Source organism: Mixophyes fleayi, chromosome 10 (genome assembly GCF_038048845.1).
Source record: "Mixophyes fleayi isolate aMixFle1 chromosome 10, aMixFle1.hap1, whole genome shotgun sequence".
Classification (NCBI taxonomy): domain Eukaryota; kingdom Metazoa; phylum Chordata; class Amphibia; order Anura; family Limnodynastidae; genus Mixophyes; species Mixophyes fleayi.
In genome coordinates, this window is record NC_134411.1 from 60,618,908 (window position 1) to 60,636,679 (window position 17,772).

General features: G+C 41.0%; 2 protein-coding genes across 3 annotated transcripts in view; one reads left to right on the top strand and one right to left on the bottom strand.

Moving 5' to 3' along the window:
- SLC12A4 (solute carrier family 12 member 4) overlaps positions 1 to 17,772 on the bottom strand; it is a 1,264,335-nt gene that overhangs the window by 432,497 nt on the left and 814,066 nt on the right. The gene's annotated exons all lie outside the window — the stretch shown is intronic.
- Positions 1 to 17,772, top strand: part of EDC4 (enhancer of mRNA decapping 4) — a 257,782-nt gene that overhangs the window by 163,809 nt on the left and 76,201 nt on the right. Inside the window, exon 16 of the mRNA XM_075187439.1 lies at positions 13,959 to 14,047. Within this exon, the coding sequence (XP_075043540.1) occupies positions 13,959 to 14,047 (89 nt within the window). The remainder of the gene's footprint in view (positions 1 to 13,958; positions 14,048 to 17,772) is intronic.

Consider the following 17,772-nt stretch of genomic DNA (forward strand, 5'->3'; position numbering starts at 1 on the left):
GGAGGCTGTATACTCTCCAACAGGTTCGGTCACCTTCCTCCGAGAACGAAGTTGTGGTGTCCTTGGACGCAGCCAAGGCGTTTGACTCGGTGGAGTGCCTTACCTGTGGGAGGTGTTATCCCGATTTCGGGTGGGCCCGGAATTTATAAAATGGATTAAGCTCCTGTATTTACATCCAGTAGCGCGGGTCTGTGTTAATGGATATCTATGTCAACCATTCCCATTGGGACGGGGCACTAGACAGGGATGCCCATTGTCTTCGGCCTGTTTGCGTTAGCAATAGAGCCACTGTCCTGTCTGATCTGACATGATAAAGAAATTGAGGAACTTAAATCAGAACAGAGAGAGGATAAGGTGGCGTTGAATGCAGACAATATGCTGCTGTTTTTCTCAAACCACGATACTTCCCTAAGAAATTTGTTACGATTGGTTGATGGATTTGGGTTTTTTCCGGTTTGAAAATTAATTGGGACAAATTCAGCGTCTTTCCTCTGGGTTGGGAATGTCCCGCGACAATATTGAAAGGCTTCCAGTTAAAATGGGCATCGAAATTCAAATTTCTCTTTCATACGTCTGGGGGACACTGCTAACCATGGGGTTGAGTAGGGTAGGGAGGAGTCTGGCACCTAACCAGTTAATTATTTTGCTGCTGACAGACCATCCCCCCACCAACTCCCAACAGAACTCAGTTTGAAGTAGGTGCCCAAGGAGTATGGGCCGAAGTTGAAGAGCTGCACAGTGAACGGAGTTCACTGTAATTTAGGCTTTTTTATTTTTTTATTTTTTTTTTTTCTGTTGACTTGCGCGAGGGGCTCTGTTACACAGAGCAGACTCGTGGAGAATGAAGCGGTTGTCAGCCGGGGAGCCGCGGTCCCCACTGACGGCTTTCACAGGAGCAGTGAGGCTGCTCACAGTGTGTTATGCGGTCTGCAATAGACCGCTCTCACACTGATGATAGGGTCATGCACTGCCACAGGCAGAGAGTGCCGGTACTCCTGCCGTTCCCCGGAGCCATGATGAGGAATGGAGCGTACCAAGTCCCCTCCTCAGAAGGGGGAGGGGGAACTTGGAGTAATGGTTCAGCGCTTCTCAGGGGACACAGAGATAACAGGATTTCACTTACTGGAGAGGTGGAAATCGCTGTTATCCGGCGCAGAGAATGCAATGTGCCAGCGGTAGGGGAATGTGTAAAAAAAAAAAACACCCTTCCCCCCCCTGCTGAGAGAGCAGGTGGAAGATTCTTTTTTGGCGCCAAAATACAAATGGAGGAGAGACACAGCAGTCATTCGGAGGAAGTGCAGTTGCTGACACACATCTCCCCTGCTAAGTATCATTTACTTTTTCTATGTATGCAATGGATAGAGAAGTATAGGTATTATGGGCACATATACTAAGTAGAGCTTTATGTTAAAAGAAACTATAGCTCTCCTTTTTGAGTCAGAAATGCTATGATGTATTTTAAGCATAGTTAGTATTTCTGATGAATGTCTTGAGTGTTTGTGCGTTTTCTGTTATATGTGACTTTATTTTTTTCTTATCTTATGATGGCTGATAAAAGTAAAGCAACACGTGCCAAACATATTGTCTGTTCAAAGTGTAATGCTAAATTAACTGGTGAACATCTGGATCAGGGGGGGCTTTGTGCTGGTTGCGCTGTGGCGCCTGTGATGTTGCAGCCTAAAGACCGCTCCATTCAGAGGATAGAGCCTCCCGAGTGGGTGGCAGCTTTGTCACAGGGGGTTAATACCCTTGTGAACCTTTTATCTAAACCAGCAGAGATCCCAGTGGTGGCTATGAGGCTCCCATCTACCTCTGGGACGCTACCCTCAGTGAGTTCAGGAGTGGGAATGATTAGTTAATTGCCACCAGGGGTCGGACAATCTCCTTCCCTGGCACTACAGGAGTCACCCCAGATGGGCGAGGCTGGATGGTCGGCAGTGGCCAGGGGTTTAGACCGACTAAACCATTTGCTGGAAAATCCCTGGCATATACATAGAAAAAAGAGACATAGATCAGCTAATGTGCTGTTGTCTTTGTCTGATTCAGAGGGATCCTCTGCGGAGGAAGGTGAATTGTTAGAGGATTCTGATCTTTCATTATTAGAATCAGAGGAAGGCTCTAGGTACCAGGGTATGGACGATCTGGTAAAAGCAGTACGTCAGACCTTGGGATTTATTTAAGTCGAAGAAACGAGGTCCTTGGACCGATCTCTTTTTAAGAAGGCTTCTAAACAAGTGGTTAGGTTCCCTCCCTCAGCAGAGCTGAGAGAGATTGCAGAGGCCTCTTCGAAGCAACCGGATAGGAAGTTATTGTACAGGTTCCGGAGTACCAGAGAAGGAAAGGGTTTTACTCAAACCTCTTCTTGGTACGGAAACCGGATGGTTCATTCAGACCAGTGCTGAACCTCAAGCAACTAAATCTTCATCTGAAGGTAATCTCCTTTCGGATGGAATCCCTGAGATCAGTCATAAACGGTCTGGAGGCAGGCCAGTTCATGGCATCAATAGACATCAATTGCCCATCTCCATGTTCCAATCTGGGAGGGGCATCAGCCGCTTCTCAGATTTACGGTGGGCTCAGCTCACTATCAGTTCAGGGCTCTTCTGTTCGGGCTTGCCACAGCCCCAAGGGTGTTTACAAAGATTATGGCGATTATGGCAGCACTCCTTCACTCCAAGGGGGTGCAGATTGTACCTTATTTAGACAATTTACTAATCAATGTGTCGTCAGCTCAGTGTTTGGAACAACATCTCCGCCTTACGGTGAAGGTGCTGGAATGGCATGGCTGGCTCCTGAATGGAACAAAGTCTAAAATGATACCATGTCAAAGGATGACATTTTTGGGATTGATAATGGACACTGCAGACAGCAGGGTTTTTCTTCCGGAGGACAAGGTAAGGTCCTTACAGGAGTTAATAGACAAGGTTCTGTCGCACAGGAGGCTGTCAGTACTCATGTGTATGAAGCTGCTAGGAAAGATGGTGGCATCTTTCGAGACGCTTCCGTACGGAAGGATTCACTCCAGATGTCTTCAATGGGACATACTGAGGAAGTGGTCAGGGTCCTTCCTCTGGTTGGATCGCCAGTGGATGAGATTGTCTCTAGAGGTGAGAGAATCCCTCAGTTGGTGGTTGGTGAGGGACAACCTAGCAGAAGGCAGGTCCTTTGTCCCGTGGTCCTGGATCTTAGTATCCATGGACGCCAGTTTGAGTGTGTGGGGGGCAGTGGTCCTTCACCTAAGGATGCAGGGCTGTGGTCAGAGAAACAGTCAGTTCTTCCCATAAATGTGCTGGAATTCATGGCCATCTTGAAAGCAGTGCAGAGGGCTCAGAGTGTTTTACAAGGAAGACCGGTCCGCATCCAAATCCGACAATGCCACGGCAGTGTCATACATAAACAGACAAGGGGGCACCAGGAGTGCAAGAGCGATGAAGGTCACGTTTCAGATTTTTGCCTGGGCCGAAAGGAACGTGCCCGCGCTGTCAGCGGTTTACTTTCCAGGAATACAGAACTTGCAGGCAGACTATCTAAGTCGGCACGAAGTTCTATCGGGGGAGTGGGCTCTGCATCCGGAAGCGTTCCAGTTGCTGGTAGACAGGTGGGGACTTCCGGATCGAGACCTGATGGCATCAAGAGTCAACAGGAAAGTTCCAGAGTTCTGCGCAAGAACAAGAGATCCACTTGCAGTGGACGTCCTGACAATGCCTTGGGACTTCAGGTTAGGTTACCTGTCATATCAATGATTCCCAGGGTCCTTCGAAGGGTCAGACAGGGAGATCGACCAGTCATTCTGGTGGCTCCAGCCTGGCCGCGAACAGTATGGTTCCCAGAGATCCTTCTTGTGGCAGTAGGTCAAGGGGTTCGGTTGCCGCTTCGAAGAGATCTGCTGACCGTTCTTGCATCAGAGTCTAGACTGGCTGAATTTAATGGCATGGCTTTTGAATACAGTCTGTGGAGATCGAGAGGGTTCTATTTGAGCGTAGTAGACACTCTCCTAAAAGCTAGGAAGCCAGTTTCGGCTAGGATTTATCACCGCATCTGGCATGCTTATATAAGGTGGTGTAAGAAGAAATCCTACAATTCAAAGTAGTTTTGTCTGACTAGATTTCTGGCCTTTTTACAGGGTGGCTTGGAGGCAAGTCTCCGGTTGGGAACCCTAAAGGTTCAGGTGTCAGCTTTGTCAGTGTATTTTCACAGACGGCTGGAGGAGATTTCGGATGTTAAGACATTCTTGCAGGGAGGGCTTCACATCCAACCGCGCTACGTGCATCCAACGGATCCTTGGGATCTTAATTTGGTCCTTAATATGCTGCAGGAGCCTCCATTCGAACCGTTACACTCAGCGGAATTACGGTTCTTGACTTGGAAGGCAGTCTTCCTGCTGGCTATTGCCTCAGCCAGGAGGGTCTCCGAGCTGGGGGCTTTATCTTGCAGGGAACCTTATCTGGTCTTACATGAGGATAGAGCAGTTTTAAGGACTATTCCATCCTTTCTCCCTAAGGTAGTGTCGGGTTTCCATATAAATCAGGAAATAGTAGTTCCGGTGTTCAGAGAGGAGCCTCAGGCTTCTGGAACAGGGGGGAAGTAAAGGTTTGGATGTGGTTAGGGCGCTACGGATATATGTTAAGAGAACTGCAAAGATGCGTAAGACAGATTCTCTATTTGTGTTGTTTGATTTTTCTAGACGAGGATGGCCAGCGTCTAAGCAATCAATTGCTAAATGGCTTACCCTAACAATTAGGGAGGCCAATGTCCGTAATAGCCATCCTGTGCCGAAGTGTATTGTTGCCCATTCTACCCGTTCGGTTGGGGCGTCTTGGGCGGTGCGAAATGGGGCCTCAACGGATCAGCTATGCAAGGCAGCCACCTGGTCCTCGGTCCATACTTTCACAAAATTCTACCGATTTAATGTTTTTGCGTCTGAGGACGCCTCATTTGGCCGTAGTGCTCTACGTGCCGGGCTATCAGAGCGGTCCCACTCATCAGAGGGGCTGCTTTAGTAAGTCCCCATGGTTAGCAGTGTCCCCCAGATAGATGAAAGAGATAAGAGGATTTATACTTACGATAAATCGGTTTCTCTGATTCCATCTGGGGGACACTGTGTACCCTCCTCCTTTGCTTTCTTTTGTGTATCTTGGTTGATTGGCCTATCTTCTTGGGGCTTTGTTAATCAAACTGAGTTCTGTTGGGAGTTGGCGGGGGGATGGTCTGTCAGCAGCAAAAGATTAACTGGTTAGGTGCCAGACTCCTCCCTACCCTACTCAACCCCATGGTTAGCAGTGTCCCCCAGATGGAATCGGAGAAGCCGATTTATTGTAAGTATAAATCCTCTTATTTGGGAATATGGATCACTAATTCCCCCTCAGAGTATGTAGAACTCAATTTGCGGCCCCAAATCAAATATCTTGAAGAGAAAACTCGTGTGGAGGAAGCTCCCGCTTTCTATTTCTGGTAGGATAAACTTAATTAAGATGGTGGTGCAGCCAAAGTTTTTGTATATACTCCAGCAGTCACCCGTGTATATTCCGCCCTCCATTTTCCGCTGTATTGATAGTTATTTGACTTCCTTGATCTGGGGAGGGGCAAGGGCTAAGGTCAAGCTCAGCTCGCTGTACAGGTCCAGATCCTCTGGTGGGCTTGCACTTCGTCACTTGAAACTGCAATTATACTGCCTCTCAGCTCGCTCATCTTAAGGCATGGGTCTCTGATCCGGACTATCATGATCTACATTGGGTGTTGGTACACCAATTTAATTCCAATCATACTCCTGTACAGTCACTGCTGGCAGGGGACCTTGGTGTACGGGTTCCCCCGCTTCTGATTTAGGCAATTAATATTTGGACAATTAGTAATAAAATAATGGGACAGACTGATATTGACCCATGTACTCCTATCTGGAGGGCAAAGAAATTTGAGGAGTTGGATACAGTGGAGGGGGCCAGGCGGTGGTCCCGGTTGGGTGTAGTGGCTGTAGATCAATTGTACGACACAAATATACTTAAATCCTTTGAACAGTTGGTTGGGGAATTTTCCGTTCCCAGAACGATGTTCTTTTCTTACCTCCAATTGCGACATGCTATAAACACACAATTTAAGAGGAAGCCACTGGTGATTGGTATAGCTCCATTGAGAAGACAGCTACAGGCCCTGGGTCATAGGGGTCTGATTTCTCATATGTACTCATGTCTTCTATGTGAATCCACTGCAGATGATTTGAATGGCTTGAGGAACCAATGGGAAATAGATATTGGTCTTTTATTAGATAAGGAGTGGGGGGGATGGTTATAGACAGCGCTAGTGGCTACACTTCATCATTAAAATTCCAACAAATACAGGTGTTTTATTTTGCACAGAGCTTACTTGACCCCTATTAGACTGGCAAAATTTCGCCCGGATAGTACTTCTAAATGCCCAAAATGCAATTCGGAAAATGGTAATTTTTGGCACCTTTTATGGGAGTGTCCATATATACAAACATTTTGGCGCAGGGTCAGGCGCTGTATTCAGATTACTCCCCGGCCACTTGTCTCTTTGGGCTCCGTTTGAAGGGTAAGGTTAATAAGCTGACAAAAATGTACATTTCTCAGTTATTAATGGTGGCTAAGGTTAGTATAGGGAGGTTGTGGTTGTCCCCGACGAGTCCCACAATTAAAAATTGGAAGGCTCTGGTTAACACCACTATAGGGCACGAGAGATTTGTCTACACTAGCAGGCAGGCCCTGCAGAAATTTGAGGGTATTTGGTACAGGTGGTTTGAGTCTCCATTTTATCCTGTCAACGAGCCCAGATGTACATAAGTGGGTGGTCCCTGCAGATCTTGTAATAAACATCTGAGCCTAGATGGTGAACCCTACATTTGTAATTTATTCATGTTTGAGCATTAACGATGTATGATCCTAAATAAGTATAGCACATATATTGTTATTTTGCTTTACTGATGTCTTGTAAAATTGTCTGTTAATGCTGACATGTATGCGATTGTCTTGGTTTTTCTTTTCTTTTGTTGTTTGGTATGTATTACCTTGAAAAATTTGCAATAAAAATACTGGATTTAAAAAAAACAAAAAAAAAACAGCTAACTGAGTAGAATAAGAAGGAATTGTTCTACAAATGATCTATTTTATAAACAAGCAAAGGGTATGTTAAGATCTTATGAAGATAATGGATATCCACAAATAATCCTGGATGAAGCATATGAATATACAAAAAAATCTATATCGCATTTCCCTTTTAGAACCTAAAAATAATGCAATAACAGATAAAAAAAAAAAAATTGGAACTGGAAATTTGAAATTTATTCCTAAATATAACACAAAATCCATGGTGATAAAATGTATTATTAAAAATAATTGTCATATTCTGAAACTGGATCCTATTCTAAACACTGTGATTCCAGAATATCCCAGAGTGATCTTTAAAAAGAATAAAAATCTAAAAGATCTATTAGCTCCTAGTCATTTTTTATCCAATAAGGAATTATGAAGAAGAATCGAAAAAATCTGGGTTTTTGGTTAACAGAAAAGGGAATTTCAAATGTGGGAAATCACGTTGCACAACCTGTCACTATATAAGGAATAAAGATAGAGAAGTGATATCTCACTCTTTACAGGAAACTTTTATGATATCAGGCTTCAATTGCAGCACTGTTTTTGTCATCTACGTACTGCAGTGCCCTTGTGGCCTGCAGTACGTGGGTAGAACAACTAGAGCTGTAAGAATAAGATTTATGGAGCATAGACGGAATATTATTAATAAAATGGAAAATAATAGTATCTAGACACTTTAATAATATGCTTTCTGCTAACCCTGCGGTTCTAAGTGTGGCTATTATTGAATCTTTAAACCCCACAATTAGAGGAGGAGACAGGTTAAAAACTCTTTGCGAAAGGAAACCTTCTGGATTTTTAAATTACACACTTTAATGCCAGAAGGGTTGAATGAACATCTAGAATTTAATTATAGATAACTTTATAGTCAGCAGAGTATATATTCACTCTCTTGGGCCTCTATGGCTATCTCTTAATTTTCTGTATGTTTAATATATATGTTTTCTTTTATAAGCATCATATGAGTTTTCATTAATCCTTTGTATTTATTATTTATCATTCTCCAGGTATTTATATAGGCATTGTCATTGGCATTTTTCATACATTTTTGCTTATGGTTCATGCAGACTTGACACAGTTGTCTCCATAGCACCATGTTTTTTCTAAATGTTTTTTCTGTTGCCCCTATATATCTAGATCTTTTTCCTTCCCTTGAGGTATTGAAGGAGCTGTGGCTCAATAGAAATACAACTAGGTCTAACAATATGCCAACCTGGTTTCGATTTCCCACATTGATTTATTTTTAAATATTGTATGTAGTGAAAAGAAACTTTTCCGATGATTAATAATTTTTATATAATGTTTCATATACCATGTTTGGAAAATTGTGTAGGAGTTATCCTACTCAGATACGTTAGATAAGTTTTTTGAGTCTCTCTCTACTCCTCGGTGAATTTGTTCTCTTGTTTGCATATAAGAACCGAGACAGATATACATGATTGTTTTTAGCAACTATTTACATAAAGTGTATTATTTTCGATGTAAGGTGCCTTCGATTTGTATACTATAGGCATTAGAATTTCTACATGAGTAAAGTAAAAGGTTTGAAACACAGAGTTTTTAATTAAGTTCATCATTTTCCAATTAAGTTGTAAACATTATCCAATCATCATTCGAATGGAGCTTTAAAAGGACTGGAGGAAGTACCAGCCCATTATCTTTGAAAAACTTAGCCTTTGTGCTACCGAAACGCGTTTATTATTATTATTATTATTATTATTATTATCGTTTATTTGTGAGGCGCCACAAGGTTTCCGCAGCGCCATACACGGTACAAACAGTAGACTATACAGGGTAAAACAGTACAGAACAATAAACACAAAGTACCAATACTTCAGAAACTCCGGGCAGGCAAATACAGTAGAGACGGAGCGGAAGAACAGGTATGGAGACAGGAGGGAAGAGGAGCCCTGCTCATACAAGCTTACATCCTAAAGGAGGGTAGACAAAATCAGGCACAAAAGGGAGCCAGTGAAGCAAAGGGGAGAGAAAAGAGGGGCCAGGGGAGAACGAGCAGAAAAGATGGGAGGTTAAGTGGATGGTTGGTAGGCCTTAAGGAATAGGTGAGTTTTAAGTGCCCATTTGAAGGAGCACAGATTGGGTGAGAGATGGATGGAGCGAGGGAGGTTGTTCCAGTGAAGGGGGGCAGCACGGGAGAAGTCTTGGATTCTAGAGTGGGAAGAGGTAATCAGAGTGGAGGAGAGGCGGCGATCATTGGCCGAGCGCAGGGAGTGTGAATGGAGAGGAGGTTAGAGATGTAAGAGGCAGTAGACTGGGAGAGAGCCTTGTAAGTGGTGGTAAGGAGTTTGAAAAAGATTCGGTAGGGGAAGGGGAGCCAGTGTAAGGCAAGACAGAGAGGGGAGGCGGAGGAGGAGCGGCGTGAGAGGAAGATGAGTCTTGCAGCCGCATTGAGTATAGAGCGGAGTGGGGGAGGCCTTTAAGGAGGAGGTTGCAGTAATCGAGGCGGGAGATGATCAGAGCATGGATGATAGTTTTGGTGGCATCTTGAGAGAGGAAGGGACGGATGCGGGCAATGTTACGGAGATGGAAGCGACAGGCTTGGTCAAGGAATTGAATGTGGGGGGCAAAAGAGAAAGAGGAGTCAAGAGTGACACCCAGGCAGCGGAGTTGGGTGACAGAGGAGATAGTGGAGTTGTTAACAACGATAGAGAGGTCGTGGTGGGATGGGAGTCTGGGAGGGGCAAAGACAATGAGTTCAGTTTTAGAGATGTTAATTTTAAGAAAGCGTGAGGACATCCAGGAGGAGATGGCTGAGAGGCAGTCAGTTACGCGAGAGAGCAGGGAGGAGGAAAGATCAGCAGAAGAGACGTAGAGTTGAATTTCATCAGCATAAAGATGATACTGAAGACCAAAACGAGGAGATGAGAGCACCAAGGGATGAGGTATAGAGCGAGAAGAGAAGAGGGCCGAGAACAGAGCCCTGAGGGACTCCTACAGGGAGAGGGGAGGGGGTGGAGGAAGAACCAGACGTGGATACAGAGAAGGAGCGTTAGTATTATAAGCTTTTTTGAACTTGGAAACACATTTTGATACAATAGATATATTGGACATATCGTTACCTATATTGCCTCATCCTTCAAAACGGACTATTACTCGATTCCCATATATATGAGGACTAATAGGCTGGATTAAGATCAGTGGTGCATTTGGATTGGAAGTATTTTAACCGGACATTCAGTGTTCTGAAGATCTATATTCGGCTGCACGGTTTGTTGGGCGATTTGTTCACTAACACTATGTATGTCTCCTGCTGTATGGTGCCATTCCCGGAGTATAAGACACAGTGAGTCTAATCCATCGGAATTTGATTCTTGATTAATATTACCCGAGAGGATACATTGTCAGATGGCCAACAGGAACATTACCAACAACAACACAGCCGTTCACCTGTAGCTGTAAGGACATTCATCCGACTACACTGATAATATTGTCAACAGGAGTGCTATTCACAGCAGCACAACTGTGCATTTGGCGCTATTAAAACAATTATTTGGCCACACTAATAGTATTGCCTATAGGAGCGCCATTAACAGCAGCACAGCTGGACATTTGGCACTATAAAGATATATATTCGTCTCTACCAACCTGGATTTCCCCTTCTCCATTGTGGTAACGCTGCAGTATGAGACACATAGTGTCCTATTTATCTGATTTCCTGACGACACCACTTGTGAGGGTGTATATCCAGACCATCAATATGAGCACATCCAGTGGGTGAGACTGTACCATTATTTTTTTTTTCTGTTTTTGAAGTTAAGGATAAAGAAATTACCTCTTGGCTTCTTCTATACTAGGATCCTAGTTTTTTGTATTATAGTGTACTGGCCAGACACAGTTTTTTTTTCACAAGGAGGCTTACAAATTTGTACTAAAAGTACCATTTACATGTCTCTTTTTTTGTTTATTATATCATCATTCATGTATCCATTGTGTTCTATTTTATAATACTGTGCTATAACAATCTATTGCAAATACTAAAATAGCCAGTGTGTATATATTTGTGGTTCATCAATTTGTATTGGTTGTTTTTACTGTTTAATAAAATATATATATTTTTTGCAAGTTCAGTTACCTTATAATTTTTATTATTTACGATTTGGGATCCTCCACTTGGCGCACCCTATTATGTTGTTCATCAAACCCCACAAATTCTGACAAACTCAAAGCATTGATTAGTCAAGAATGGGTGGCCATCAGTCAGTATGTGGCACAAAAGTTGATTGACAGCTTGCCAGGACGAATTACAGAGGTCTTCAAAAAGAAAGATCAACACTGGAAATATTGACTTTTTGCACAAACTTAATGCAATTGTCATTAAAAGCCTTTGACACTTATGAAATGCTTGTAATTTTACTTCAGTATACCATAGCAACATCTGACAAAAACACTGAAGCTGCAAACTGTGAAAACCAATACTTGTGTCATTCTCAATAGGACTATGTCCTATTGCTTAATAAATAATGTCAGCAACATTAGTATAGTAGGAAATGTACATGATGATGATATTAAAAAAAGGCATACCAGACATGGTTCTCAGAACACCATAGTTGGTAGCTGCCAGAATATATGACTGTTTATTTAATAAGGTGGTACTCTAAAATACATCTGCCAGAATAAGTATACTTGAGATTGTCAGTCATAAATATTGTTTGGGAGATATATAATGCACACTGTATAACAGAAGTCTCCTATATCATTGAAGAAATGTATGCTGTCTACAGCCCAGAGTATTATACTGTATTATAATCTGTAACACAATAGAAAGAGTGCAGTGAACGGCCTCTCCTTTAGTGATGAAATGTGAAATGATCTGTGCAAAGATGTGTTGTAAGAATAAGGAAATAATTAAAAATAGACAAAACACAATGTATTTTATGAAACTTTATCTGTGTACTTTCTTTATCTGTGTGATGAGCTTGTTTGAAAAGCTTGATTTCTCACCTGCTGGTCAGTGTTTGGTGTCAGGGGTAGAAGTATGTGGGTTTCTGTGTCAGAAATTCCACACTTCTGCCCCCCCCCCCCCTTCCCTCAGGAGTTTACTTATACTCCTTTCTCACCAAAATCCTGGGTCAGACATGGGATAATGAACACGGTTTCAACTCGTGTTACAACCCTTCACGCTGCACTTTGGTCCAGGATATTTTACAGGTCGCTGACTTTCTCACTGGAACCATGTCCTCAAATTGGGTCATTCAAAGGGGACAGCGGAGGGTCATATAGATGACGTAGCAGAGGCCAATGAGATGCTTTTAACAGAACCCGGGCAGAATAACCAAGGAACACCTTTCATACCGCAGCGTATCAACACAGGAATAACACTGGTCGCGAACCTGGGTTCCATGAATAGGGTTGACCCATTCACACTGGGTTATTCCCGGGTCCATGTCTCTGTGTGAAAGGTGTGTTGATCTACCCTGATTGCTCTTTCACTTTGACTGCTACAGCCATTTCAGATAATTCTTATTCTGGTACAATTGAACACACTTTCCCTGTCAGACTCTGATACATGAGGAAAATATTGTTGTTTTCTACCACAACAGAATCCATGATATTATCATCAGATATATATTGACAAAGTGTTCTACATAAATCCGTACCCAGCAAAACATTTGTAGAAATATTGTCCAATGCCCCCATTTCACACAGTTCCCTCCCTGCATCCCAATCTAGGAACACCCAAGACATAGGCATTTCAGAGTAGAGCCCTCCCACCCCTTTCTCAGAAATAGTCTTGCCAGGGATGATGTTGTCTGCCACCACCAGCCCTGAAAGCACCAATGTTTTGATAGCCTCATAATCCCTGTCCCGCTCAGGGGGAAGGTATTTGTCCAGCCATACTTAAAATTGTGTTGTGTTACTTATTGCTTGTGTCCAAGATAGGTGGATTTGTTATGGGCAGATGATTAGCAAAACCTTACAAAATTAAAGGACGGATGCCATAAAATACAGTGGCAATCTATAATGAAAAACCCGAAAAGGAGTAAGGAACCAATAAAACGGCATTCTGCTATGCTGTGCGCTCCACATGCAGTTTTTCCTACATCTTATCACTATCTGCATAGAAGGAAATATCCAGGATGGACCATGTGTAATAGGTGTGCCCATGTTCAGTGGGATAGAAAAGTGGGTATTTGTTCGAAAAGAAAAAAAAAATACACATTCAATGGGGGAAAAACTTGATTTGACTTTTGAAAATGTGCCATTATGGAATGTATTACTGTCAGTATATTGTCCATTTAACAGATGGCTACAAAGGTTCCTCATTTGAAATAGTATGTTACATTTATAACAATATTTCTCAGCCATTTTGTATTAAACATTCAGAAACTCATTTTTGTTTGAGGTGCTGAAGTAAAAATATGAGAATGTGATGGGGGTATTAAAAGTCTTTGTATCAACAACTAAATCATTTATTTTAAAAAAAATAGTATTAGATATATTTGTATTGAAAAACTGTTTTAATTTGACAATTTCATATATTTAAAATGGGATTTGGGATTTAATTGTGGTGCAATAGTGGTTTTCTGCTGACATGCATTATGTACTATTGTCCTCCATTGACATTTCAAATCGGCCAACATTTTTGGACCTTTCCTAAAATCAATCCTTCACCTTTGCTGCTGCTCCCTGATTTTTATATAAAGAACATTTCAAGAACACAATGAGTGTGTTGCAGACTTGCAGTTGACTAGTTGGTTGTGTTTTTTTGAGGTTTCTTTCTCTTGTATTACAACTTAAATACACTTATTTAAACTTGAGGTTCAGAAAGCTCCTCAACTAATGTTTCAAGTGTTAAACATATATAATTAATTATTTAAAATTCTTTCACAGATTGCCTCATCTCCTGGAACCAGCCTTAGCTCAATCACTACTGCCACACCTTTAAGCAATGCCTCAATCAGTGATGCAAGTGTTTCCAGGTAACTCACAAATATATTTACATTGGCTTTGCACTAAGTTCTGATATTTTTTTTATTCTGTCTGCAATTCAATCACATGCTACAGTGTATAGTGAAACAAATATTAAAGATGTATGAAAAATAAATGCTACTACTTTCACCTGCAGTTTATCGCCAACTTTTTCTTTCCTGATGAAATAACGTTTGCACATTCAGAAATGTTGAATCAAATATTTTGTTGATATATGTATTAATGTTATTAAATTGCATTTCTTACTTCAGACATATGTTTGGGGTAAACTCTATTTTCTGACGCAGAGTAGATATTTTAGCGTTAAAGTATTGCTTGTTTGATTTTTATTTTTTATTTTTTTTTGATTTTTATTCAGAGGATGGAGCCTCAATTTGTTGATAATCGTAAAGAAAATTGCTGATAATTGAATATGCTCCTTAGATTGCTGGCTCCAGAAAACAACCCTCTAACCATTTTTTTCAGGTTTCTGTATTGTTCAATGAATGTTTGTTGTATTTTCCTACTGTACAATGCAACAGAAAATGTTGCAGCTTTAACTGCAGCCCCCAGCTCCTTTCTGCTTTATTGTTATATTTGTTAGTTATAGGTTGTAAAACTTGTTTAAAATGCCTGCTGATATATTATTACAGATAGATGTCTCTTTAATTAAATGTATGCTTTAATGTCTTACTGAGAATGTGAGGTACTTTTTTCTTTTTTTTTTTTTTTTTTTATAATCTGTCATAGGGCGCCACAAATGTTCTGCAGTGCCGTAAATAGGGAGTGGACACGGTAGACATGTACAGTAATACACAATACATAGACAGCTACGAGAATTAAGTAATTACATTATTGTCTTATCTTGTTTCAAAAAACACAAGTCATTTTTATTGAATTTTAAACAAACATAATATAATGCATGTTAAAATCTTAAATCATAAACTTGAAATATTACAATAAGTGAGCAAGGGCAGGCATATCAGGATTCTACTATAGGATAAAGAGGAGAAAAAAATAGAAAAATCAGTGGGAGACTGACTTAGAATCATCATCTGTTACTAGTTATACTTTAATACCACTCGCCGTATTACTAATACAGGTCCATACATCTGTCCAGAAGGTATGTACCTTTTAACAATCCTATAGCAGTTGTCAAGTTACAACCACATTTTGGAAAGTTAGAAATCTGCCTGTTACCAATTTTGACTAAGGAAACTGGTAAATAATAGACTATGGAGTATGTATAGATGAATTTGTTGGAAACTAATAATTGATGTGGCATCGCTAATATTCTTAAGGATATGTTTCCATTCCTCATCAGACACTGGACATATGTCAATTTCCCATTTAGATTTAAGGTGTATTAGACTATCAGGTGCAAAATGGAAATTGAGTTCCGAGTATAGCATAGGGATAATTTGACGCATACCCATAGACCTTAATAATTTTTTAGTAGCGGAATATGATATTATTGCAAGAGAAGTGCCAAATTGTGAAGATATAGCATGTCTTAACTGTAAGTATTGATAAAATGTAGTTGGGGGAAGGCTAAAATCCTAAAGAGTTGTTCAAATGATTAAAGTACCCCATTATTGTAAAGTTGGCCCAATTTAAATATCCCAAATTTCTGCCAAGTATTATCTATTGTTAGTTTATATAATTTTTGGAGTTTATTGTTGTGCTAGAGTGGAGTTTCTAGATCAAAGCCCTCCCCACCTAGAAGATTATGTGCCATATACCAGACCTTAATTGCTTGTCACAATACAGGTAACATTTTTGTTTGATTTACCTATTAAAAGCAATTATAGCGGGGGTAATTGGAGCTTTTTGCCTGGTGACGAAGAAAATCCATCATAGCGCTATGACTGGAAGTCCCCAACCATTCAATCAAGCAGGATAATTGTGTTGCTAAATAGTACAATTTGAAATTGAATAAAGATAAACCAGCATTTGTTTTTGATTTGCAGAGAATACCAAATTTAATCCTAGCTCGTTTATCACCCCAGATAAAAGAGATCAATGTATTAATTGTTTGAAATTAGTGATGTATGTTAGTAAGTGTTGTAATGCATATAAATGTTTGTATACTCGGCTTAAATAACTAAATTTTTCCAGACATAGAGACAGGCAGTCTCTTCCATGAGTGAGATATGAGTTTAAAATAGTCAGTAATTGGATTAATATTTAATGTAATATAGTCATAAGGGATAGGAGATATCCATATTCCCAGGTATTTCAAGCATAATATCCATTGAGGAGAGTGACATTTGGGAGGATTGCATGAATGAGAGTGATGTTGGATTTATCACAGTTTATCTTCAAAGCTGAGAAGCTCCCGAATCTATCCAGTCTCTAAAAGGTTGGTTAGGGAAAGTTCTGTATCGAACAAAAATAATCTGTCATCGGCATATAGGGCTATAATATCTGTGGTTTCTCTAATAGGGAGGAAATATAGATAGATAGAGAGAGAAATAAGCCCGCAATAAACAGGCTAATGGTTTGATAGCCAATGCAAATAAAGCAGGAGATAACGGGGATCCCTGACGAGTACTCCTTCTCAAACCAAATTGATATGAAGTATAACCATTAATACATATCCTTGCTGCAGGAATGGAATATAGAAACTGTAAAATTAAGGCCAAAGCCAAAACGTTTTAGTACTTCCCATAGGTATATACACTCAACTGAATCAAAGGCTTTAGCAGAGTCAAGAGAATACCGCTGCTGCCCCGATTCATCCTCATGTGCCATTCTGCAAATGTCTTCGGTCGGTGGAAGCAGACCTGCCAAGCCTGAATCCTGTCTGGTCTGGGTGGACAATCTGTCTTATAGAATTAAGTTGAGTTGCAAGAATCTTCGCCAGAATTTTGACATCAGAACCCAGCGAGATAAATCGATAAGAGTCAGGATGGAGAGGATCTTTTACAGTTTTGGACAAAACAATAATTAAGGCCTCCGACATCAAATGGGATATGGTGACCGAGTCTAGTAAAGTTGTGAAGTTGTCAAGGAGGTATAAAAAGTGTTTATATTTTTTTTATAGTTCAATACCATCTACACCTGGTGCATTATGATTGGGGAAGGAGTTAATTACTACATCTATATCCATGATGGCTAACCTATGACACGCGTGTCACTCGTGACACGCCGAGGCAGTTTGACTGACACGCCAGGCGAGTCAGTCAAACTGCTTGTTTTAAACATAACAAATATTTTTTCTATACAGCACCGCCGCGGACACTTCTTTGACAGCGCCGCAGCTGCTGTACAACTCCACCTCGGTGAAATGGAGCTGCTGCGCATGTGCGGTCGCAGCAGCTCCTCCCTTGCATATGTGCAAGGGAGGAGCTGCTGCTGGCTGGCTTCCCTGGAGCACGGTAGGGCTTGCACTTAATATATCAAATATTAAATTGTAAAATAGCTTCAGATCCTGCCACAATCAATCTTATGTTGTGTTTTTATTAATAGACAAAATACTCCATTTCTGGTGAGCCTACAGGGTATGCAGAGCTGTGTGATTATATATAAATATTGTATTATAGGATTAAAAAGTAGAGGATTCCTCTACTTTTTTTAATCGTATAATACAATATTTATATATAATCACACAGCTCTGCATACCCTGCAGGCTCACCAGAAATGGAGTCTTTTGTCTATTAATAAAAACACTACATAAGATTGCTTGTGGCCAGTATCTGGTTTCACCCTGTAGCCCAATGAGATATAGAGATAT